At 42.0% G+C, this 25,805-nt stretch overlaps 2 protein-coding genes across 4 annotated transcripts in view; one reads left to right on the forward strand and one right to left on the reverse strand.

The window, feature by feature from the left end:
* Positions 1-12,623, forward strand: part of SLC7A7 (solute carrier family 7 member 7) — a 31,556-nt gene extending 18,933 nt beyond the window's left edge. For all 3 annotated transcript variants that reach the window (XM_028507509.2, XM_036030381.1, XM_036030390.1), the window contains exons 3-10: positions 6,561-6,686; positions 7,405-7,549; positions 9,219-9,342; positions 9,567-9,670; positions 9,954-10,050; positions 11,345-11,494; positions 11,694-11,877; positions 12,100-12,623. In XM_028507509.2, coding sequence (XP_028363310.2) covers positions 6,561-6,686; positions 7,405-7,549; positions 9,219-9,342; positions 9,567-9,670; positions 9,954-10,050; positions 11,345-11,494; positions 11,694-11,877; positions 12,100-12,206 — 1,037 coding nt within the window. In that variant the 3' untranslated portion in view covers positions 12,207-12,623. The remainder of the gene's footprint in view (positions 1-6,560; positions 6,687-7,404; positions 7,550-9,218; positions 9,343-9,566; positions 9,671-9,953; positions 10,051-11,344; positions 11,495-11,693; positions 11,878-12,099) is intronic.
* A 428-nt stretch (positions 12,624-13,051) lies between these two features.
* On the reverse strand, positions 13,052-18,901 carry OXA1L (OXA1L mitochondrial inner membrane protein). The gene is made up of 10 exons (XM_028507392.2): positions 18,806-18,901; positions 18,214-18,375; positions 17,313-17,526; positions 14,921-15,064; positions 14,574-14,659; positions 14,225-14,389; positions 13,961-14,065; positions 13,709-13,871; positions 13,540-13,620; positions 13,052-13,461 (listed from the first exon to the last, which is right to left on the reverse strand). The coding sequence occupies exons 1-10, from the start codon at positions 18,866-18,868 to the stop codon at positions 13,334-13,336; spliced, it is 1,311 nt and encodes a 436-aa protein (XP_028363193.1). The 5' UTR covers positions 18,869-18,901; the 3' UTR covers positions 13,052-13,333.
* Between the last annotated feature and the right edge of the window lie 6,904 nt (positions 18,902-25,805).

The raw sequence follows: 25,805 nt of genomic DNA on the forward strand, positions 1-25,805 counted from the left end.
ACACTCTAAATTTTAGGCAAAGAGGTTGCAGAAAAGTTCAGGGCGAAGAATTAACCTGGGATTAAAAAATAAAAAGACCAAGAGCTTCTTTAAAATGAAATTATTATTATTTTTATTATGTACTTGTTTTTAGAGAGAGGGGAGCGAGGGGGAAAGACAGGGAGAGAAATATCAATGCGTGAGAAGATACATCGATCTGTTGCCTCTCTCACGCCCCCAACTGGGGAACCAGGCCTGCACCCCAGGCATGTGCCCTGACCAGGAATCAAACCAGCAACCGTTCAGTTTGAAGGCTGGCACTCCATCCACTGAGCCACACCAGCCAGGGCTAAAATGAAATTCTGATAAAATAGTTGAAAATGATCTTACTTAGGAAGAAAAGGAGAGTCATCTGAAGAAACCAAAGTGATTGAACACATTGCTTTTTGATGGGCTTATATTTTTAAACACAAGATATACAAGAGCTGGTGAAGGTGACATTACTAAGACAAAATAAAAGGGTGACCCAGAACTGCAAGAAGAGTGTCCTGAAGCGTGATGCCCAGAATGAACTAAGATCTGAAGGACAGACTGAGGGCAATCAAAGGTTCTAGCAGGGGTGTCCAATCCACCACCTGTGGGCCACATCTGGCCCAGGATGGCTATGAATGCAGCTTAACACAGAATCATACATTTATTTAAAACTTTTTTTTTTTTTTGCTGATCAGTATTTGTTAGTGTTCGTGTATTTAACATGTGGTCCAAGACAACTCTTCTTCCAGTGTGGCCCAGAGATGCCAAAAGGTTGGACACCTCTGCCAGAGCAATGTTCAGAGTGAGAGTAGCAAGGGCATGGAATTTAGGTCTATGAAAGTAGATGGTGGTGAGAAAGAAGAAGGCCAGTTCTATTTTTCTTCCATTTTTTCCTAACAGAGGATTGCTAATCTAGAAAGGGCTTAATAAAAAAACCAACAGGCTGTCCTGGCTGGGTCATTCAGTTGGTTAGAGCGTCTCCTGATACACTGGGGTTTCGAGTTCGTTCCCCTCAGGGCACACCCACGGTCAACCAGTGAATGGATAAGTAAGTGGAGCAGCAAATTAATGTTTCTCTCCTCTCTGTCTCTCTCAAATCAGTTAAAGTTTAAAAGAAAACCAATAGGCCAACATATCTAGGCCAACAAAAAGGAAGACCAAGAGAGTTAAGGAAATAGTGATACATGTCATTTCTTTAAATGTTTTGAGCTGTCCACTTGCAGACAAATGGAAAGGGTTTATAATGATCTGAGATGACAGAATCACTACCATGCATCTCCAGGATCTTGGAGAACAGGAAGGGTGTAAAAGGAAGCTGTTGAGTGACATATTCGTTTTCTATTGCTACTGTAAAAAATACCACCAATTACTGGCTTGAAACAACACAAATTTACATTTTAACTGCTGCACAGGTCAGAAGTCTGAAATGGGTTTCGCTGGGCCGAAGTCAATGTGTCAGCTGTGCTGAGGGGAGAAGCCATTTTCTTGCCTTTTGTGGCTTTTAGATGCTGCCCACGTTCCTTAGCACATGGCCCCCTTCCATCTTCAAAGCCAGCTGTAGCTAGTCAGGTCTTTCTTGCATCATGTCACTCTGACACTGACTCTTCTGCCTCCCAGGGCCCTTGTTCTGTCCACCACAAAGGGTAACCTGTGATAACTTTCTTCCCCAAAAAGAAAGAAAGGTGGATTCTGAGCATTTTGCACTGATATTTTGAAGTTGATTTCTGCCCGAATTCTAGGCTTACTTGATTAGCAAAGTATAAGAAGAAAGGAGCATCTCTAGGAACCTGTATGGATTCTCTAAAAAGAAGCCATGCTCAGCTAACTGTACTGTTAGCTGAGCATGGTTTCAACTCTAATTTTTATTTAAATGTAATATACACCAAGGAACAGTACATATTATAAGTGTACAGCTTGATGAATTTCACAAATTGAACCCATATGTAACCAGTGTCTGCATCAAGAAAAGCAGCCCTCAAACCCTTCTTGTGTGACTCCCAGTCACTCCCTTCTGCCCCACCCCCTTCCCCCGCAAATGCACATGAAATCACTGTTCTGATATCCAGTAGCGTAGATTAGTTTCACCTGTTTTTATACAAATAGATATAAAGGGTATGTACTCTTCTGTGTCTGGCTTGTTCACTAGTTATAGGTGGCTCATTCTCACTGCTGTTTAGTATTCCTTTGTACTGATTTAGCTACTGTTGATGGACATTTGGTTTGTTTCTAATTTTTGACTATTGCAATGGTCATGAACATTCTAGTATAGATAGGTATTAATTTTATTTATTTGATAGCATCGTTAGGTTGTTAGAATGGAGACATGTGTGCAGATTTCAGAGAGGTTCTTGGCAAACTTTCATGGTATTCTTTTCTTTTTCATTTAAATTTTTAAATTTATTTTTTGAGGGAAAGAAACATCAATTTACTGTTCCATTTTTTAATGCATTCATTGGTTGCCTCTTGTATGTGCCTGACCAGAGATCAAATCCGCAACTTTGGTGCATCGGGACAACACTCCGAGCAACTACGCTACCCGGCCGGGGCTCTCATGGTGTTCTTGCTGACCAGGTGGAGAAAAGTGGACTAGATAAAAGGGTAGTTTGGTGGATTCTTGATTTACGTTCTAGAATAATTCCAGCATAGAGGAAGGTCTGCAGTGATAGATGATAGGGCTCTGCCAATCCTGGGCAACATTTTTATCAGTGACTTCCAGTGAAGTTAGTTCAAATGCCGTCAGTTTTGTATTGGAACTTGAAGGCATTAGAACTGACAAAATTAAGGTGGAAAAAAATCCATTTCTAGCTGATGGGAATGATTCCTAACAATTCACAAAGGAATGTAAAGTGCGATGTTTGTTTTTTTTTTTTTTTTTTAAATCACTTTTCTAGTCCCAAAAAGGGGGAGAGGGAAAAGCCCATCAGTCCGAGGTGGGGCAAAAAGGAGCTGTTGTTGGCGGTGAGTTCAAACTGCAATCCCACAGTCTGTAAAATGTCTGTGGTGTCCAGGGAGACACTGGCAGTGTGAAGTGCCGTGAGTGCATAGGAGAGGACTGCGAGGGTGAGTTGTCTAGAAGCCGCATTTGTCACGCTAGAGGCTGAAGAGACTGGGCTTTTAGCCTGAAAGAGGGAAGACTCAATGGGACAGGATGTCCATGTCTCATGATGAGAAGGGCCTCATGGAGAAGCGGCTTCCTTGATTCTGTGTAGCTCCAGAGGAGAGGCCTGGAATTACTGGATAGAAGTTGCGAGGAAGACATTTTGGCTCACTGGAAAGAAGAGCTATTGATTTCTTTAAAAATGGAATGAGTTGTCTACTAAAGTATTGAGGTTTTATAGTCCCTGGGCATTTGAAACAGAAAATGGGTTCAGTAGCATCCTGTTTTGTGTTACACTGTATGTATTTAAAACTAGTGGTGCTGGGAGAATTGTAGGTTTACCATTCTTTTTCAGGGACTTCTTCGTTTGGGCATCTAAACTGTAATAAATCTGGGCATCTGATCCTGAGTGGATCTGCAAGCTTCATTCTGTTCTGGATCAACCTAGGTGGTTGCTCTCCTGGCTTTTAGTTCCAGAGGTGATGCTGGGGCTTAGTGCTAGAACCAGCCTCCTACTCCAGGAGCCTAGGGAGGCTGGGTTGGATGACTCATTCAGGAGCATCTCTTTAGATGCTTATAGGAATGACTTCTTCGTAGCTTCTCCTTTCTCTAAAGTAGGTGTCAAAGCAGGAATGAAACTGACCCTTGGCCAAGGGTCCACAGTGATTTCAGGCTATTTCCTGTGGACTTGGGCCAGTGTTGGGTGGAGACCGAATTGTACCTGGAGGGAGGAGGATAGGGCATCTCTGTCCTTGAAGTTAACTTGCAGCTGCCTTTATATTCTAACTCCATGTTCCCCTCCTTTCCCTGCCTCTGAAGCAGGAGGTTGGGCTCCACCTCAATAGCAGTGTCCTTGGCTGGGCTCTGGTCAGCTGTATCTGCTGGGGGTGGGGACGAAGAGCCCAGTCAGCACTGTCACTTCCCATACTCATTTCCTGTGTCATGGCCAAGAGGCCCTTGAGGAAGCAGGGTGTGGGAGAAGGTGAGGGCTTCTCTTCGGGCAGTTCTTCTGCTTTTTTGTTTCTTTCTTCTTCTTTCAAACCAACACCCCCGACCCCTGCCCCATGCTCAATACAGAGAGCAGATTGCGGCAAGATGGGGGACTGAGAAATAAGGTTGGGTGTGGGGGGCTGGTGGGTAAAAGGAGGAATACAAGTGGATGGATATGGGTGTAGAAAAGCAGTAGGGATTAAAATGTGAACAATCTATGTGTTTTCATTTCAGAATTTGTTATAGTAAAAGATGATGAGCTGGCTTTTGCCTGCCCACTTGCCTGGCACAGGGCTGCAGACTGACTGAACCAAAATGAGTCCCTTAGTCTCTCCCAGTTTGGTATTGTGACCCACGGTTACTCTGAGGGCAAACTGTGAATTTTAATTAGGGGATCCCATTCCTTTGTGGCTGTGGCACCTCAGTTGTCCCTGCTGTTTGTTCTACTTGCAGGACAGAAGCAGAGCTCCAGGGGTTAGAGATAAGGGTTACAGGAGGAAGAGAAGGGGCACCAGGGCTGCTGAGTGGCTGGAGGAAGAAGTCCATTGGGGAGTAAAGGATGGGTGACTGGCTGAGGAGGAGCGACAGATCTGAAAGATTTGGGGAGGATGAGATACAGGTACTTTAGCCATTTTGTAGGGTGCTTGTGGAGAGTGTATACTTGTGTCTTTAATTATTAACTAAGCACTGGGATGGCCTGGAGTTATGGGTGCATTTTTGCCCAGCTCTATGATAAGATTTGATTATTTATTGTCTTGTTTATTAGGCAGAAAAGCACGTGCTTGTATGAGACAGGAATGTCCCTTTCTGGGAAGAGCAGAAAAGAATTTGGGCAGGGAGTAGAAAAGGAAGGGTATAAGAACACAGAGAAACAGACAGAAGAAAGGACTGCCATCCTGAGAGGCTGGTCTTTCCTGCTTCTCAGGATGAAGTAGCCTCAGGTGAGTATAATGCGGCCAGGACACAAGAAAATGGGAGAACTAGAGACAGTGAAGGACACACCACTGCCAGAACTGAGACAGCAAGTACTTCCTGATTATGTTGATGACCTGAAGCAAGCAAACCCAGCACTGGCCTCACTTTCTCCACTGATAAGGCAGGCTGACTCTGACCTTGCCCTGGGAACCCTTGGGAGAAGAACTGTTAAGCCATCTTTCCTGTGCTCCAGGTGCTGAGCTGGGAAGGAGGGAGCAGTGGCCGACATTCACTCTGCCACAGTGGGGAAGCTGTGGTGTGCATGCTTCCTGCTTGTTTAAGAGGCTGGTGGGGGACTGAGGAACATCCTGCTGAATTTCAGAATTGTTTCTTTTGACTTTATTCCCTGCCACATCCTGGAATTCTTATCGGTCAACCTCATAGCATGTGCGGGCTTCCCATCTTGAATTTCTTCTGAGGTGGATTGTAACTTTTTGTGGGAGGTAATAGATTTCTCTGAGGTTGTGACAAAAGTTGTGGACTTTTTTTAAAAAAAAGATTTTATTTATTTTTTAGAGAGAGGGGAAGGGAGAGAGAAAGAAGGAGAGAAACATCAGTGTGCTGGAGAAACACTGATCGGTTGCCTCTTGCATGCCCCAAACTGGGGACCTGGCCTGCAATCCAGGCATGTGCCTTAGTGGGGAATTGAACTGGTGACCTTTGGTTTGCAGCCCAACCCACTGAGCCATGCCAGCCAGGGCTGGACCTTTCTTTAGAAAAAGGCATATACTTTGGATGTATCTACATAACACTTTATAAAGAACATCAGGCCTAGGTTAAGAACTCTGGCTCTGAAGGGATTGCCTCTATGTCAGGGGAAGGACTTGAAGAATGTCTGTGGCTCTTGGGTTTTCATTGTCTGGTCAGGAAAAATGCCCTGTCCCCATTTTGTAGGAATCTTGGTTCCAACAATCTTTCCAAACACAAAAACAAGCAGCTGAGCTGGCAGGCAGTAGCAGGAAGTCTGGCCTCCATCCTAATCCTTGGCCGCATGTCCTGACCTGCTAGCCCAGACACTGGATAAGTCGTAACAGCACTCGTCAAGGTTAATAGAAATACCACAGCACTGTGCTACTGGGTCCTGGAGCCCAGATCGGAGGTAGGGGGTGGGAAGGGAGGAGAAACCGTGACTTTTCAGAGACAACAGCCTTAACACACCCTAATTCCCTAGAGCTAAGTTGCCTCCCCTTGCTGTGAGCAATTTTGTATGTAAGGAAATCCAATCACTTTGTGTCACCTGTTTGTCATCCCGCTGAGGGTCTGTGTGTCTGTGTGTGCCGCTATGTACACAGGTGCTCAGCAAGTTCCTTTACATGCTGCTGGTGAGGATGTCCTGGGCAGAGGTTTCCAGTGCAGCTCAGGTCTGACCCAACACTTGTCTTTGGCCACAGATCTATTTAGTGACTGGTACTGGAAAAATTGCTTGGAAGTCAAAGGCCTTCCGGATAGTACAGCCGGTTATCAATTGGTATTATTTTTCTTTCAGGTCTCTTAACTTTCATTAACTGTGCCTATGTCAAGTGGGGAACAATGGTACAAGATGTTTTCACCTATGCTAAAGTATTGGCTCTGATCGCCGTCATCATCGCAGGCATCGTGAGACTTGGCCAGGGTGAGAAATAGTAACATCATCATATATCTGTCAAGCATTTTCTACAAGTCGCCTTCCTCTAAGTGCCATTTGTGCATTATCTAATTTGGTAGATCCTATTATTCCTGTTTTATAGATGAGAAAACTAAATCTACAGAAATAAGTATCTTGCCTAAGACCCTAGCTGTTAAGTAGTGGAGCTGAAATCTGTACCCAGTTACTGACCCTAAAGCCCGTCCTTCACCTTCTATGTGTGCTGCTTCCCGGAGGGGGATGATCATGGCAAAAGGGCTGCCAGCCATTCACTGGGGGATAGCTTTTGCTGGCTGTGAAGCTCAATGCTGTGGCTATGGTAGAAATGAACTCCTTGTACCCAGTCCTCGTTTCCATATCTGAACACCTACTCTACAACTACTCTGTTGACCTGGGCATATTGAGTCTGGCCTTCCCTCTACCCTGTGTCAGCTCAGTTTGGTGTTAGAAAGGGAGAACAGAACTGCATCACTCCTATTCTCCAGCCCTTCTACTCCTAGGAAGCCACATTGGGGCCTTCCTGTCAAGACCCCCATGCCATACCCTGCAATCTGCCCATCCCTGCTCCTTCACTGACCCCTTGCTGCCAAAGGTGTTCTAAGCCACTTACCTCCTGTTAGCCATATTCTTCCACTCCTTTTCTGGATCACTTTGAAGTTGGGGAGTAGGTTACTAGTCCTGCCTTCCCATGTTCTCTGGGTTCCAGGAGCCTCAACTCACTTTGAGAATTCCTTTGAGGGTTCATCATATGCAATGGGTGACATTGCCCTGGCACTGTACTCAGCTCTGTTCTCCTACTCTGGCTGGGACACCCTCAACTATGTCACTGAAGAGATCAAGAATCCTGAGAGGTAGGTACCTCACCAACTTCCCTCAGGCAATGATAGACATCATTTACTGTGCTTCCACTGCATGCCAGACAGCATACCACAACCACTGAGTGAGGTTTTCATCAGCCCCATTTTACAGATGGGAGGCCTGAGGTCCAGAAATGTAACTTGTCTGTGATCACAGTAATCGCTGAGAAGTGAACTTTGTGTATGTTTAAAAAAATTTTTAAGAGGCCTTTTCCAAAATTAAAAAGGGCCTTTTTACATTTGCTTATTCATCCCTATATTAAGGCAGGTTGTACCATGTGATCGTGTGTGCTTCTAATACAGAGATTTTCCTTGATAGGTCTTTCACACACCCTTATCCCCACATGGACAACTTAAGTTCATAGATTCCCAGAAACCTTCCCTTTCTTTCTCAGATTCATGGCATAGTTTTCTTTTTTTCATTCAAAGGTATCACCTCACCATTGTTACTCTAAATTACCTTCTAGTTCTGCACAGTGAAGAGCAGTGGATGGGGATTCAAAGGGTCTGGAGCCTCTCTTTCCACTGTTTTGTTGGATGACCTTGAGGAAGTCCATCTGTCTGCTTTTTTATCTCTAATACAGTGGGTTGAATTATATGATCTCTAAAGCCTCTCCTGGCTCTGAAATTCAATGATTCTGGGAATTGAGACTTACGAGGGAGTGGGATTTCTATAAATTTTTAGCTAAAAGAATAATAAGTATTTTTCGGCTTTGAGAAACAAATACTCCTGGTACTCTTCCAGTGTTGCAACCCTGGGGGTGGGGGGGAGATAATAGAAGCAAGATGGGGCCTGGGTGGTGTTTCCACCTATCAGACAGAAGCTGAATGACTTGCGAGTGTTTCTTCCACCTCCTCCCCACAGTCTCACTGTGAAGTGTTACAAAGATCATGGCTTCATTTGGGGCAGGGGTGTCCAATCTTACTGTGTCTCTCTGTGCCACACTGGAAGAGTTGTCTTGGGCCACATATTACATTGTGACACATAATCACACAACGTGTCATGTTTTAAGTAAATTTATAATTTTGTGTTGGGCCACATTCACAGCCATTCTGGGCTGCATGCAGCCTGCAGGCCCCAAGTTGGACACCCGTTGCTAGAGAGACCTTAAGAGGTCTTTGCATCTTTCTCTTGGTCAGGGGTCAGGATGGTACTCAAGCTTCTCAAACTGAGTAGGGGTTGGGGTGGGCATATTTCTCAGGTTGCTTGTTCAGGTACAGATTGTTCTTCCTATTAAGGGACTATCTTATTCTATGGTGACATGAGACTTTACAATTTGCCTCCGTAATTTCTTATACAATATTTCTCAACTGTAAGACAAATTTGTCAATATTTACATTTTTTTTTCAATGTTCACAATTTCAAAGAAAGAATCCTTGCTTGGATGTAAAAAAAACCCAACCAAGCAACCCCACCCCCCAACCTCCCATCTTCCTTTGCTACTATGATGTGACACACTTTTTTGCATAGTAGCCCTTTCTCCAAATGTGACATTCCTCTCCCTTGATGCCCTTTAATTATTAAGAGTTCAAAGCTTAAGTCACTATCCTAGGTGGCAAAGGCACTGGGGAAATGATGCAAGTGTGACAGGGTCTAAGGATTAAAGAAGAGATGGGGATGCAACTGTGGGACTAATGTATCTATTATTCTATTTGGCTGTAGGAATCTGCCCCTCTCCATTGCCATTTCCATGCCCATTGTCACCATCATCTACATCTTGACCAATGTGGCCTATTACACCGTGCTAGACATGAGGGACATCCTGGCCAGTGATGCTGTTGCTGTGGTAAACAATCTGCACTAGCAGAAGGCTGGGGATGTTTGTGGGCTTCTAGGTATAGTGCTGCTCTTCAAAGTCCCAGAAAAGGGAGAGTCCTTAAGAGGATACTGGGATACAGGACCTGTAAGGAGGTCCTATTACCACTGTTGTGGAAGGGCTGGGTTCCAAGTAGTGGGAATCTGGGGACATGCTTGTCTATGCCTTTCACCCCTAATGACTCTTTTCCTTAGACTTTTGCAGATCAGATTTTTGGAATATTCAACTGGACAATTCCACTGGCAGTTGCATTATCCTGCTTTGGTGGCCTCAATGCTTCCATTGTGGCTGCTTCTAGGTATGAGTGGTATCTTTCACTGGTACTTTGAAAGCTATGGCAGGGGAAGGTAAGGCTTATAGGACCCAGACTTTAGTCACTGTGCTCCCCAAATGTCATTTACAACCTCTGTGCTCGTTTCCATCAGCAGCATCTAGTTCTTACTAATCTCAATACTGAACTTCATCTCATATTATCCAAACTCTTTTGGGGGGATGACAGAGAGGGAGATGTGTGTCTCATAAACTAGGCCGTACCCATTGCCCCACAAGTTTCTCAGCTTCTTCTATCTTACTCAAAATAGGCTTTTCTTTGTGGGCTCAAGAGAAGGCCATCTCCCTGATGCCATCAGCATGGTTCATGTTGAGCGGTTCACCCCAGTGCCTGCTCTGCTCTTCAACGTAAGTGATCCCCAGGATAAGGCTGAAAGCCACATGATGGGGGAAACAAGTAACAGCAGATGCAACTGTCCTAGCTTCCTGAAAGCTCTCAAAGACATTCTAATGGAAAAACTACTGACGAACACCTACTGTGGGCAAGACACTGTACTAACTGCTGCAGCAGTGCTTAGGAGAGAATTTACCTTCCCTAAGGAACGGTAACCTCCTTTGGTTCAGAATAAGGCATAAAACACATCGGATACATTGTAATGATATTGAGTGATGTAGTGTTTAAGCAAAGAAAATATCATTTACTTCCGTGGGGGTAGAGGGTGAATGAGAAAAGACTTTGATTAAATGTATTCAAAGTAGGTTTTTAAGGTTAGGGTTGTAAACAGGAGAGACAGGTTTCAGGTTAAGGCAAACAGCATCAGAAGCTTCTGAGGTAAAGCAGTGTGGAGTTAAATGCAGGTTGGAACCATTATGGGGAGGCTCATAGACAAAAGATTTTTGAGGAACTGTTTTGAGCTCTGCTTTATAGGGGGTTAACTTGGCAAAGGCTTTAAGAATGCACAGAAACCCCCTCCCCCCAAGGCTATTGACTTAATATGGGTTGGCCAAAAAGTTCATTTAATTTTTTCTGTATGATGGCTCTAGTAGTGCTTAGGTATATTTAACTTTATTCAAAACAATTTTGTTAAGATTGTACTTTGACAGCTGTCGTATCAGTGTGCATTTAAAAAGAAACATCAAAATTGGTGAATTTTTGTGTAGCCATTTTAATATTGAAGATGGAAGATGATGCACATTTTTTTTGGCACATTATGCTTTATTATTTCAAGAATGGTACAAATGCAACTGAAACACACAAAAAAGATTTGTGCAGTGTATGGAAAAGTTGTTGTGACTGATTGAACACGTCAAAAGTGGTTTGCAAAGTTTCTTGGTAGTATTGACATTTTACCCAAGTAATTCTTTGCTATGGGGCCGTTTTATGTATTGGAAGATGTTTAGCAGCACTCCTGGCCTCTACCCACCAGAAGCCAATAGTGGGAGATAGTGGACATACTCAAAATATCAAAGTTAATAAAGTGATTGGTGAAAATGAAAAATGCATTTTACTTTACAGAAAAAACTAAAGACTTTTTGACCAACCCAAGAGAAAAGGAGTGAGGTATTGAAACTCAGGTGCTAAATAGGGTGGGAACAGAAAAACACAGATGGGGAGACTGAGGACTTAAGAAGAGGGATTTGGTAACAGGGAGTGAAAATCCTTAAGTAACAAAGGGCCTGAGGAGCTGACTTGTGCTTACAGGGTATCATGGCATTGGTCTACTTGTGTGTAGAGGACATCTTCCAGCTCATTAACTACTATAGCTTCAGCTACTGGTTCTTTGTGGGGCTCTCAATTGTGGGTCAGCTTTATCTGCGATGGAAGGAGCCTGATCGACCTCGTTCCCTCAAGGTAACTCAACCTCTAACCTACCTGCTCCATCTGTTCTGAAGATGCTTACGAGATGGTTTATTCAGATTTTTGGTGGCAGTGTGCTGAGATGGAAGAAATGGGAAGGCAGCTCAGTGCTCTGATCTTCACCTGAGGTGGGGTTATTTTGGCTGTCAGTCCTGACCTGTTTAACTTCTAGTTGTTTCTTCTGTGCCCTTAGCTCAGCCTTTTCTTCCCCATTGTCTTCTGTTGCTGCACCATCTTCCTGGTGGCCGTTCCACTTTACAGTGATACCATCAACTCCCTCATTGGCATTGGCATTGCTCTCTCAGGCTTGCCCTTTTACTTCTTCATCATCAGAGTGCCAGAACAAAAACGACCTCATTGCCTCCGAAGGATTGTGGGTAAGACTTGGATCTTCAGGTTGACTTGGCTAATGCCCCCCCCACCCCATTTTTGTCTTTTCTGCAAATCCTGTCCCAAGTCACCTTTGCCATAGCCCCTTCCTGTTGTTAACTTTAAGGTTTAACTGAATTGTTGTCTCCTCTGGCCCAACCTCATTCCCTGCCACTTTAACTCACTCCAGTTGACCTCTTCTGAGTTTTGATTCAAACTTCTCTTTGTAGCATCTGCCACATGGCACCTCCAGGTCCTATGTATGTCAGTTGCTGCAGAGATGGATTTGGAAGATGAAGGACAGATGCCCAAGCAACAAGATCCCAAGTCTAACTAACACCCAGAATCCTGAGTAGTGAAAAGCAAGGGCCTTTTGTCTTCTACTGGCCAGAGCCAAGGAAGTGGAAAAGGAAAGCCTGCTTCTTTGGGGGCAGCTGTCTAGAAGCCTGGTCTAGGCAGCTTCACCATTTGAACTTGTTTTTTGAGGGATGGACTGTAATTTATTTGTTTTGCTACATATTGTTCCAGATTTTTAAAAAGGGATGATAAAGCAGACCGTGGTAGGATCATGTCAGGTGTGGGCTTTTTTGTTCCAGGAGCACATTCCCATGTGTTAAACTATCCATTCACCCCTGGGTGTGCCTACCCACTCATTTCCTTTAAAAGAGCCAATAATGCTCCAAACTTCCTGTCTCCTTTACAGAGACATGCAACTGTATAGGTGCTGGACAATAAAAGGGTTTTATGTTCCTAAGGTTTGAGTCACTTCATTTTATATAGTCTCTGGGGCAGTTCTTATTAGCCTGGCAGGAAGGCTAAAAACAATCTAATGCTTGAAAGTATCCAAGTATTTCTTCCCTCTCAAGCTAGTTACTAAAGGCTGATGCAACCAATCTCTATACCTAAGCTGCTGCAGTGAAATGTTAAGGTTGTTAAGTGATAGAAACTACCACTCTGAATTTGAGCACATCTTTGAAGGACATTTTAGAAGTAATGTTGGGGTAAATGAACATGGTTACTCACTTAGATATAATCTCAACTCATCAGGCATCCCTCTATGACTGGCAAGGTAAATGTGGCTGAACACACATGTACAGGTGGGACTCTAAGCTATTGACACCAGGCCACTACACTGAGACACTTCCAAAGAGCATGGGCCATCAAGAGCAATCACCACTGACCTGTTCTTTATCTCACTGGAGTACACAATCCAGCTCTCCATTTAATAAGTACCAGGAAGCAACATATAGTACAGAGGTTGACTAATTCCATGGATGGAAGCTCACTTGGCTCCCCAGTACTCTTTAACTTGGATGAAAGAGTTTATAGTGGAATCCACGTTTAAAATGAACATCTCCATGCCCCAGTTTCTCAGTCTGGGGCAAGGGCCCAACATCGAATCTTGTTCTAAGACCAAGTCTTTAGAAAGGCAGAGTTAACATCAGAACGAGCAGGTAACAGAATTCAGCCAAGTGTGTCTCGCCAGGGCTGCTTTGGCTTTGGTTTGTCACTGCTGCTATTAGAGGTGTTGGGAGGGGGATTTTTCCCGTGTTGTAGCAAAGGGTTGTGGGTGAAGGTCTGTCGTAAGGGACCTGGGGGAAGAAGAGAAGCTCAATGAATAAAGGAAAGGGAGAAACAATGACAGAATTTAGCCTGAAAGGATTATTTACCCCTGGCTGCTAGCTCCAAGTGATTCTGCATGCGCCGTTCACGCTCTTGTAGCTGATGAGTAATTTCAGCATTCTTCCAGCCTACATAACAAAGAGTAAGATAGTTGACCTCATGCTTGTTTTTAGACCACTTTCCCCTGGTCCTAATTCCCAGAGGACAGGCCCTTACCTTTTCTGAAGCTCTTTAGGAAGTTTTCTCGTGGAGGTAATTTGCTGGAGTCATGTACAACACGCTGGGGGATTTTAAGTGCAGTGCGTACAGCTGGAATCCGGAGGCAAGCCACCTGGACCAGGGAAAACATATTCGAGGAGAACCAATACACGAACACTGCCTGGAAGAGAAGGAAGAGAAGGTGCATCCCTGGTCAGCTTGCTGGGCTAGCTGGAAGGACTTGGAGCCAGCCTGGAAATCATTACCCACCGAGGGAAAATGCACTGTTATGGGCAAGACTGCCAGGGGCATCACTCTCATAACATTTCTCATCCACTGAAGGTCAGCACTTTGCACACCAGTCTCAGCACCTAGCTGGGGAAAAAAAAAAAAAAAAAAGGCAGAGGAAGAGCAGCAATTTTAGTGACTATGGCTCATATTTATTACTTGACTCTTACTTCTCTAGGGAGAAACCATTATAGCCCTAATCCCAGTTCACTTCGCAGACCTGGCACTTGGCCAAACTGGGCTTACCTCAAGAACACCCCACATTGTAGCAGTGACTACCAGTGGCAATATGTAGGTGGGGTCAGATAGTGTGAGATCCTGGAACCACCAGAGGCCACCTGTTTGTAGGCTGGGCACAGGAAGGTTGGCCATTTCTCTCAAGGCAATGAAGAAGGAGATGAAGATCGGTGCCTATTACACAGGATAAACAGTGTCAGGACCTCTTATCAGAGTGGACAAGTTCGTTACTCCATTATTGAAAACCATGTATAATATTACCACCACTTGCTTTTTGGGGGTCTAGGGCATGGGAAACAGAAGGTAATCTGAAACAGAAGGTTCAGGATAAAATAAGAATGTAAATGTTTTTGCTTACCTGAGTCAGAGGTAGAATGAGAGGTCTGAAGAGTTTAATATCATGCTTTTTCTGATACGACACCATCTCTGCGGAGGCCCTGTAAACTGTAAAGCGAGGGAAATTAGTGGCTGGGCAGACAGTTACATTGGTGGAGGTGACCATCCTCCTCAACTGGCCCATGACATTTCTAACTGACCCTGGCCAGTCACTGGAAGCACACCAGGGATAGTCACCTAATGGCCCAAGAAGCAGGCAAATCTTTAGGATGTGCCCCACAGTAGCAACTCCTGACTTAGATGATCAGCAGAATGTCAGGAAAAGTGTAAATGTGCCCCTCTCCCACACTCGTTCTGTAATTGACTCACACTCAGCATGGTCTCCCCCCAACTTGGCCTCTCTGACTCGAGTGGAAAACTTCTGGATCTCTGGCAAGTGGTTGTGGATTTTGGCCGCCTCTCGTTGGCCCTTCACAATGAGAGGAAACACCAGGCAGCGGGCGAAGACTGTACCTGGAAAATACACACTAGGATTGGAGTAAAATTAAAGCAGTTCAGCAGCTAGAAGGTTGAAGATTTTTAGGTTTTCTCTTATTCTAGTTTTTCCCACACTGTGACTCATACCCAAGGGGCCCAAAACAAAGGGTAGGAGTATGAGTTAGTTCCTTCAAAGCTCAGTCCTCTGCTTTACCATCACAACAGTCTAATATTAATTTCTCTAAGCAATTAACCAGGAGTCTCATTTGTTTCCTTGAACAAAAGGTGATAGAAGTTACTTTTCTAGATCAATGGTTTGCAAACTTTTCTATCATCAATGGAACATTTCTTGTCCCCCAAACTCTTAAGTGTAGTCCTAATATACTTATATTTTAATGGATAAAAATAACCTGGCTATAGGATTAAGTTCTGGCCTTTGCTCTGCTCAGAGGTACCCTTATAGAACTCTTGGGTTCCCAAGTATAAAGTTTGAAAGCTCCTGACTCAGAAACCTCTAAACCAGGAGGTAATATGATGTCCTACTGCTTAAGCTCCTCCTTATTTCTTTCCCACCCCCTAAAATTTTCATTTTTAGAGAGAGGGAAAGGAAGAGAGGGAGAGAAACATTAATGTGTAGTTGCCTCTTGCACGCCCCCTACTGGGGACCTGGCCCATAACCCAGGCATGTGCCCTGACTGGGAATTGAACCTTTTGTTCACAGGCCAGTGCTCAATTCACTGTGCACACCAGCCATGGCTCTTTCCTATTTCTTTTATTACACTTCACATTTCCTGATCATCCCAACAAATATTTAACTATGGTATCTATAGACAAGTGGGTGTAGGCTAAAAAGAGATGGGGGCTGAGGGGAGATACAGGTTTAGGCTTTACTAACATTATGATGGATGGTATGCAGTGGAAAGAGGGGAGCAAAAGATGGAACCCAGAATACCAGCACTGGTATTCTGGAGTAGGTAGGGTACTGGGCAATGGAGATGGGAAAAGTGTGGTCAGAAAGACAGGAAGAGCCCTGGCTGGTGTGGCTCAGTTGGTTGGAGCATCATCCTGTAACCAAAAGGTTATGGGTTTGATTCCCAGTCATGGCACATGCCTAGGATGTGGGTATGATCCCCAGTATAGGCACATACCAGAGGCAATCAATCAAGGTGTCTTAAAAAAAAAAAAAAAAAAAAAAAAAAGACAGGAAGAAAATCAGAAGACTGTCATAAAAGCCAAGAAATATATCTCAAAATCTAAAGTGTCTAACAGAAAGATGAAGTATAAAAAGAAAAGTGGATTTAGCAATGATGTGACTGGCAGAATAAAGTGGTACTAGTAAAAGTTAGATTGCTGAGGGTCAAAGAGTAGAAAGAAAGACGCAAGTCCATTGGATACAGAATACTCCTTTAAACAACAGGTATGAGTCATGGCTGGTTTGGCCTAGTTGGTTGGGGCATCATCCCTTAGCTTAACCAAAAAGTTGCAGGTTTGATTCCTGGTCAGGGCACATATGCAGGTTGTGGGTTTGAACTCTGGTCTGGGCACATACAACCCCATGTCTGGGTGTGTGTGGGAGGCAACCAATTGATGTTTCTCTCTCTCCCTTCCTCTCTTTCTAAAAGCAATGGAAAAGTATCCTCTGGTGAGAATTAAAAAAACAAAAACAAAAACCAACCAACCAAACAAACAAACCCAACAACACCACAGCTGTGAAAGGAGGGAGAGACAGAAGAATAGTTAAAGATGAACTAAGGATAAAGGGAAAAAGATTTTCCTGCAAGCACATGATATGCTTGAGCATGTCTGTATGTTCAGACTAGGGCAGTAAAAGGGAGAAGCTGAAGACACAGGGAGATAAGGGATGATTGCAGGAGCAAGGTGTAGGAAGATACAGAATTTGAAGCACAGTTTCAGCCTACAAGAGGAGCAATGCAAGAGAGTGTCTTCCCAATTTTGGGTTGAGGTGCTTGACCAGACTTTCTCTCCTAATCCAGGGAAGCTTCATCATTGCTAACAAGGTCCCCTTATTCTAACCCCATGCTCACATTCAAATATTTACATTTTTTGAATTACAGATGTTCTAGTGATTTTACAAGTCCTTTAGGAAATACAGGTAGAGTGCATATATGTATAATGACTGTTTATCCCTCATTTGAATCATTTTTTCTCTGACCCCTTAATCTTCTGCAACTATTTCCTGATATCCTCACAAAATTGCATTCTTTAAAGTTCTATCTCCAGTTCCCCATTTCCTCCACCCTTGTCCAGGATGCATTCCTCTTACATGCAGCAATGGCCCCCCACCAAGGTAGGCCTATGTTAACATGCATAAATTCCAGGAGGTTCTGGATCAATCCCACTGGAGTGTATGACCCCAGCCCTAGTTCACTGAAGGTCTGTTCTGCAGCAGCTTGGACTACATCTGCAGTCTCTCCAGAAGCCACTTCAGTTATTGCTGTGGGTGAGGGAGTTGCAGGAATGACTGGAGGGGCCTGAACCTGTGTAGCAAAAGGAAGCAATGTGTAATATTCAGTATGGAACACAGAAATTGAGGGTCTCCTTACAATACCCAGTACTAGGTTGTTCCCTTGACTCCCTACTTCTCATTCTCCCAGGTTAGCCTACATATCCACAGAACTCAGCTCTTAAAAAGGACATTTTATTTTGCCCCTAAGGGAGGAAAATAACTCACTTGTTTATAGTAAGACTTCATTAAAGTTATTTCTTGTATCAGTGTTTTCCAAACTTCAGTCATGTGAGTGTCACTGGCATGCACATACTCAAACTGTTATACTCATAATTTTCCTTAAAACAACTCAGTTTTGAAGACAAAATATCTACTTGGCCTAATCTTAAGAAATGTCAATAGCCATGAAATCAGGTAAATGATGTGGAATTTACATTTTTTCTAATACACACACACACACCTGGAATCACACTTCATATCACCATCAGTGGCTTGGCCCCACTCTGGGAAACAATGGTATGTATGTAACATAATTCTCTCCTCAATCATTCCAACTGATCTGAAAATCTATTCCAAGCAGAAATGCTAGCATTCTGGGGAACTGTATGGAGTGCGGATAAGAACTCTCCCCCACATCCTATTTCCCCATAGTCAAAACAGAAAAAAAATCAACCAAGAAGCACGGCTTCTAACACTGCAGGGACGAAAGGCGTCTTACCTGGGCTTCTGCAAACGAGATCGCTGAGATACTGAAGCCGCGCGGGCTCGGGGCCGCGAGGAGGGCATAGCGTGGGCGCCCGCAGCACCGGCCGACTGGGAATAGGACCCCAACTGTCCGCGGTTTCCGGGGCAACTGAGAGGGCCCTGCGATGCTATGAAACTGCGCGCAGAAAAGGAGGATGAAGCTCTTTCATCGAGAGTATAAGTCGCGTATTACGCCCATTCTTCCCGCCCCCTCCTCCGCAAGAAGCAGGCATCCCGCTACTACAGGTGAGGACACTGTAACTCTCCACGCGCAGAAGGCTGGCCCGAAGGCATGCTGACCTACCGCAGGCCCACCCCGGGGCCCAAAAGTGGAGGCTGAGGTTCCCTTGGCAGGGGTGAAGCCTGTTCCAGGAACAGACAGATACGAGGCCGCGGAGCCCGCGGGGTCGAAGAAGGTAACCCTTCTGTGTCCTCACGGGACCCGAGGTCATGGGAAGGTTTCGGTGAGCAGGTAAGCGTCTGCTCACGACTCCAGAACGAGGGGACCCTGGCTGGGGTGACAGGAACACGGCAGCATCTCGACGTTAGCCCTGGCGCAGCCTTACCTGACGCTGGGGCCGTAGCAGGCGGAGAAGCTCCCTGCGCCCGCACAGGAATACCACCGCCATTTTGACGGGACGAGGACTTTCCTTTGCGTCTGCGCACTCAGAACCGCAGTCTCGCGGGAGGAGGCCCTTTTGGAAATGGGCATGAAGCCTGCGCTGTCGTCTAGACCTGATCAAGGTGGTAAAGGAGGCTTGGAAGCCATGTTTGAAGTGGGTAAGAAGACGCTAAGGTCCGTATTTACAAGATCCTGCAGAGAGAGAGTGTTTTTAAGAGATTTAAGCGAAGAGCCACCTAAGTGGCCACAAACTGGAGAGTTTTGTTACGTGTCTAAAGCCTCAGGACAGTCTTGGCTATGCTTGGCGTGGGCTTCTTTTTTCTTGCCCAGTGATACTTGATTCTTATTGCTAGATAATACTGTAGTGGCAGGTCCAGTGCAATTTGAGGGTAGTCCGGAGTCTGACAGGAATTGAAGAAAGGCAGCTTCTAGTAAAAAATTACCTTTCAGGTGAAAGACAGTGCTTTAAGGGAGGTCCATCTTCTCTTTTTCCTTCCTTAGTGGAGTTGCGTGAGGAGCATCTTATGACTAAGGTGACAAATCTAAAGATGAAAAGCTAATGTGTTGCAGGTGGTTGTATGGAAAGATAAAAAACCCCTGCATACTTGATGATGTGATGTCATTGAGCTGCTGCATCAAGCTGGAAACCACCTATCTCTAGACCTTGTTGTGTAAAATAATTAAAAGTCTTTACTCTTATGTCTCTGTTGCTTGGGTGTTTTGTTTCTTGAAGTTGATAGCATTCCTAAAGATATATGAGGGGAAGTTACTTTCCTCCAAAGAAGAAAGTACAGCTCAGAAAGGTGAAAGTTGATTATATTTGAACCCCTACAAAGTTTTTCAACTACAAAGCGCATTTTGAATGACAAAGTACAGAACATTTTGGGAAAGATACAATAGCTTGAAATGATTTCAATCATTGCTATTTTAGAATGGTTATGAATGTAGCTGACAAATAAAAATAATAGGCAAAGAAATAGACTATAGATTTAGTAATAATTAGGAGTGCGACCTATTACATGTTGGAAACTATTTTAAATAAGCTTTTTTGGTTACTTGAAAAGACAAATACATAGGTATAGGACACTTGGGAAAAATGTAACTATTCTGTGGTAGTTACTTTGGTGGCCCCCAATAAACCATATCTCCCAGTGTTTGTACCCTTGTACAGCCTTGTAAATAGAAATAGAAATAGAGTATTTAAAACCTTGTAAATAGAAATAGAAATAGAGTATTTAAAAAACTGGAAGTAGAGTTACCACATGATCCAGCAATTTCACTTCTGGGAATATGGATTTAATTTTCTTCCAAGAAAAAAAGCACCATATTTATGAGATATCTATATACCTGTGTTCACAGCATCACTATCTACGATAGCTAAGACATGGAAACAATCTAAGTAGCCATCCATGGTAAGTGAGTAAGAAATGTGGTATATATATTGCCCTGACCGGTATGGCACAGTTGGTGGGTGTCATCCCCTAAAGTGAAAGGTTGCTGGTACAATCCTGGTCAGGGCAAATGGCTGGGTTGTGGGTTCCCTCCTGGTTGGGGTGTGTATGAGAAGCAACCAGTCAATGTTTCTTACATCTATGTTTCTCTCCCTGACTTTATCCTTTCCTTCCCCTCTCTTTAAAATAAATAAATAAAATATTAAAAAAAAGAGAGATACAATTCAACTATAAAAAGATGGAAGTCCTGCCATTTGCGATAACATGGGTGGACCTGGATAGTGTTGTGCTAAGTGAAGTAAGAGAAAGAAAATCACTGTATGATCTCACTTACATGTGGTCTCTAAAAAAAATTACCAAACTCACATAAAAAGAGATCAGATTTGTGGTTATCACAGGGGTTGGGAGTAGGGGAATTGGTTGAAGGTGGTTGAAAGGTACAAATTGCCAATAACTCAAGATGGATAAATGACTTAAATATAAGTCGTGATACCATAAAAGTCCTAGTGGAAAACATAGGCAATAAAATTTCAGACATTCCATGTAGCAATATTTTTACAGATACATTTCTTAGGGCAGGGAAATAAAGGAACAAATAAACAAATGGGACTATATAAAATTTAAAAGTTTTGGCATGGCTAAAGAAACCATCTTCAAAGTGAAAAGGGAACTGACTGTATGGGGGAACATATTTGCCAATGAGACATCAGACAAGGATTTAACTTCCAAAATATCTAAAGAACTCATATGACTCAACACCAGGAAGACAAACAATCCAATTAAAAATTGGGCGAAGGATCTGAATTGACACTTTTTCAAGGAGGATGTAGAGATGGTGCATAGACATGAAAAAATGCTCCACATCACTAGCCATCAGAGATATGCAAATTGAAACCACAATGAGATATCACCTCACACCTATCAAAATGGCTGTCATCAATAAATCAGTAAACAACAAGTGCTGGCAAGGGAACAACAAGTGGAGAAAAGGGAACCATGGTACACTGTTGGTGGGAATGCAGACTGATGCAGCTGCTGTGGAAAACAGTATGGAATTTCCTTGAAAAATAAAAAAATGGAACTGCCTTATGACCAAGTGATACCGTAAGAACCCTGAAACACCAAAAGAACTTATGCACCCCTATGTTCATATTGGCACTATTTACAATAGCCAAATGTTGGAAACAGCCTAAGTGCCCATCAGTAGATGAATGGATCAAAAAACTGTGGTACGTTTACCCAATGGATTATTATGCAGCAGAAAGAAAGAAGGAACTCCTACCTTTTGTAACAGCATGGATGGAACTGGAGACTATTATGGTAAGTGAAATAAGCCAGTTGGCAAAAGACAAATACTGTATGATCTCACTTATAACTGGAATCTAATAACAAAATAAACTAAGGAGAAAAATAGAACCAGAGACATGGAACAGACTGATAGTTGCAGAAGGGAGGAGGATGGATTAGTCAAAGAACATGTATGAATAACTCATGGATATGGACAACAGAGAGGGGATTGAAGGTGGGAGAGGGGAGTGGGTTGGGTGGAGGAAAGCAAAAGGGAAAAAAAGTTGGGACAACTGTAATAGAATAAAAAAAAAAGAAAAGTACAGACTTCAGTTGCACTTAAATAAGTACTGGGGATGTGATGTACACTACGATGACTATAGTTAACACTGCTGTATGGTATATTTGAAAGTTGTTAAGAGAGTAAATCCTAAGAGTTATTACAAAGAAAAAAAATTTTGGTATCTATATGAGCTGATGGACATTAACTAAAACTTATGTGATAATCATTTCATGATATATGTAAGTCAAGTCATTACGCTGTACACCTTAAACTTATGCAGTACCATATGTCAATTTGTGTGGATGTAGATGTGAACAAAACTAACTCCATCTCTGCATCCTAAATTTCTTTCATGCTGTAATCTTTGACCAGCCTCACTGTACTTAGCAAGCATATCAAAGCCTTCTTTGTTGATGATTATCTGTGTTCCATAAAATACAGCCATAAGTATTTTTGTTAGTAATGGCTGGAATGGCATGACAATGGTGATAAATATCAAATGACAGTAATGATTATAAACAATCTGCCACAAAACCACCAGGAGGTATGGCATGTGGTATGTACGAATACTGCATTTTTGTCCCATTGTCTTGTCAATAATTGGTAACTGAGTTGCACTATAAAAATAGTAAAGTACTGTGATGGAGGCTGGGTGAAAAAAATGAGGGGATTAAGCAAAGAAAAAAAAACCCTTATAGACGCAGACAACAGTATGGTGATTACTAGAGGGGAAAGGATGTGGGGGAAGATAGAAAGGGTAAAGGTAGGATACATGATGATGGAGACCTGACTTGGGGTGGTGAACACACAACACCATTTATAGCTGATGTACTATAAAATTGTGCACTTGAAACCTATATAAAATTTTATTAACAATGTCACCCCAATAAATTCAGTAAAAATAAAAAAAATACTGCAACAAGGGTCTGTTAGTAGAGAATGGTTTGCACAGAACTGTTGGGCCATCTGTCTGCTCTGACCCTACATCCCTGTAAGTAAATTACCCTTTAATACATTCTGATATATTCTGTGGAGTTGTTGGCATTGTTCTTTAGTCTGAAGATACCTTCTTATTATGCTGACCATCAAGCCTTTGCCCCACCACTGGACACAATTACATCTTAATAAAACTGGGAAAAGTTCTCAATACACAGACACACACACACACACACACACACACACTGTAATAATGTGAGGTAGATGATGGATGTGTTAAGTAACCTTATTGTAGTAATTATTTTGCAATAGTCATGTACGGGATGGGGCAAAAATAGGTTTACAGTTGTCCATATGGAAAATAATACAATAATTAACATATGCCTTAAACTTACTAATTATATATGTCAACTATATGTCAATGAAGTTGGGGGAAAAGTTCTGAGGAGTACACAAAAAATTCTACTAGAATATGTAAATTTAGCAAGGTTATAGGATACAAGGTCAGCATACAAAAATCAACTATATTTCTATACACTAACAATGAACAACTGGAAAATTAAAAAACTATTTACAAGAGCATCAAAACCAAGAAATATTTAATAGTAAATTTGACAAAATATACATGAGACTTGTACACTGAAAGCTCTCAAACATTACTGAGAGAAAACATAAAAGACCTAATTAAATGGAGAGATACACCTTATTCATGGATTGTAAAACTCAATATTGTTCAGATGTTAGTTCTTCTAAAAATGATTTACAGCAATTTCAATAAAAATCCTGGCATTTTAATAGAAATTGACAAGTAATTAATACATTTACCATATTTTTAGGACCATAAGATGCACCTAGGTTTTAGAGGAAGATAATTGGGAAAAAAATTTGAAGCAAAAATGTGGTAAAATATTTAATAACCTGTGACCCTGCTCTACCACCCGCTCCCCAGTGAACCAGGCAAGCTACATTCAGATTATAAGATGCACCCCCATTTCCCTCCCAGATTTAGGGAGTATGCCTTATAGTCCGAAAAATATGGAATACGAAAAATGTAAGAGATCTAGAACAGACAAAATGTTTTTGAAAAAGAAGAACAAAACTGGAAGACTTACAGTACCTGATTTCAAGATTTTCTATAAAGCAATAACAATCAAGACAGTGTTACTGACGTAAGAATAGACATTTAGGTCAAAGGAACAGAATGGTTTCCAGAAATAAATCCACACAAAGATAATTTATTTCAATAAAAGTGTTGAGGGAGTTCAAAGGGAAAGTAAAAGGAAATAAATGGTGCTGGAATAACTAGATATCGCTATAAAAAATTCAACCCTCAACTCTTAGCTTATATTATGTATAAAAACTTGGAATGAATCATAATCTTCAACTTAAAGCTAAAACTATAATTTTTTTTGTAGAAGAAAACACAAAAGAAAACCTTAGGAATAGGCAAAAGTTTCCTAGACAAGACAGAAAACATCACTAGTCATAAAAGAAAAATATGATAAATAGGACTTCATCAAAATTAAAAACCTATTGTTCTTTCAAATACACTATTAGGAAATTTAGTAAAAGGCAATCACTGACTGGGAGAAAAATAATCACAATATATATCTGACAAATGATTTGTGTCTAGAATATATAAATGAATTTTCTTACAACTCAATAATTAAAAACAAACCTACCCAATGAAAATGGGCAAATGTTATAAACAGGCATTTCACAAAAGTAGATGCCAGAAGAAATAGCCAAACATCACATAAAGAGAGGCTCACTATCATTAGTCATCAAGAAAATGCAAAATAAAACCACAATGATTTACCCCTACACATCTGCCAGGACTGTGGAAATTACCGGGTAATGGATTGGCAATACTAAGTATTGGTGAGTAGGTGCATAATTTAGTTGTAATTTTGATGTATAGCCTTGTAGGAATGAAGAATAGTACAATTCTTTGGAAGATTCCTATAAAATTAAATGTACATGATATAACCAAGCAATCCCCCTCTTAGGTATTTATTCAAGAGAAATGAAAGTATATGTTCTCAAAAAGACATACATGAGTGTTCACAACAGCTTTATTCTTAAGAACATGGAATTGAAACAACTCAAATATTCAGCAGTATGTAAATAGATAAATTCTAGTATATTCATACAATGGAATACTACTCAGCAATAAAAGTAATGAATCACTGATACACACAACAACATGGGCGAATGTCAAAAACACTATGTTGACTGAAAGAAGCCAGGCACAAAGAATACACGGTCCAATTCCATTTACACAAAATTCTAGAACGGTAAAGCTAACATATAGTGACAGAAAGCAGATCAGTGATTTGGGCTGCAAGTGAGTGGGTGAGGGCAGAATAGACTGCAGAGGGGCATGGGGGTAAATATTCTATATCTTTTTTAAAAATAGTTTTTAAAAATTTATTGATTTGTATTTAAAGGAAAATGTTGACAAAGGTGCAGCAGAAATAATCCGAACGAGTGGGAAAATAGAGTTAACAATACTGAAACGCTATGAAAGTAATTCCAGGACATAGAGTTTATCTGACATAACAATATCTCTTAGATGCTGTCACTGATACTAAAACTGAATGTTTTTTACTCATAAACACACAGTGGTATAATTGGCAATATTCAATCACTTATTTCCTGAATATGTAAAAAGTAAAATACTAATGATAGAAGTAATATATCTTCTCTTTAAATGTTTCTTATAGATTCAATTTAAATATTTTCATTCAATAGTGGTGTGATTTAAGAGATTTTTCATTCGCAAGTCAAATAACAATCCACCCAAAGGGAACCGATAGTCTTTAGGCTCATAGTGCAAATAAAGAGTTCAGGAACCCAGCAATTGACATTTCTAAAACACAAAGCAGATAAAATTCTTAGAAGATACATACAATTAGCTGACCATAGAACTAGAACATTTGATAACTTTACTGGGGATTTTAAAAACGATTTTATTTATTTATTTT

This window comes from Phyllostomus discolor, chromosome 1 (assembly GCF_004126475.2).
Source record: "Phyllostomus discolor isolate MPI-MPIP mPhyDis1 chromosome 1, mPhyDis1.pri.v3, whole genome shotgun sequence".
Taxonomy (NCBI): Eukaryota; Metazoa; Chordata; class Mammalia; order Chiroptera; family Phyllostomidae; genus Phyllostomus; species Phyllostomus discolor.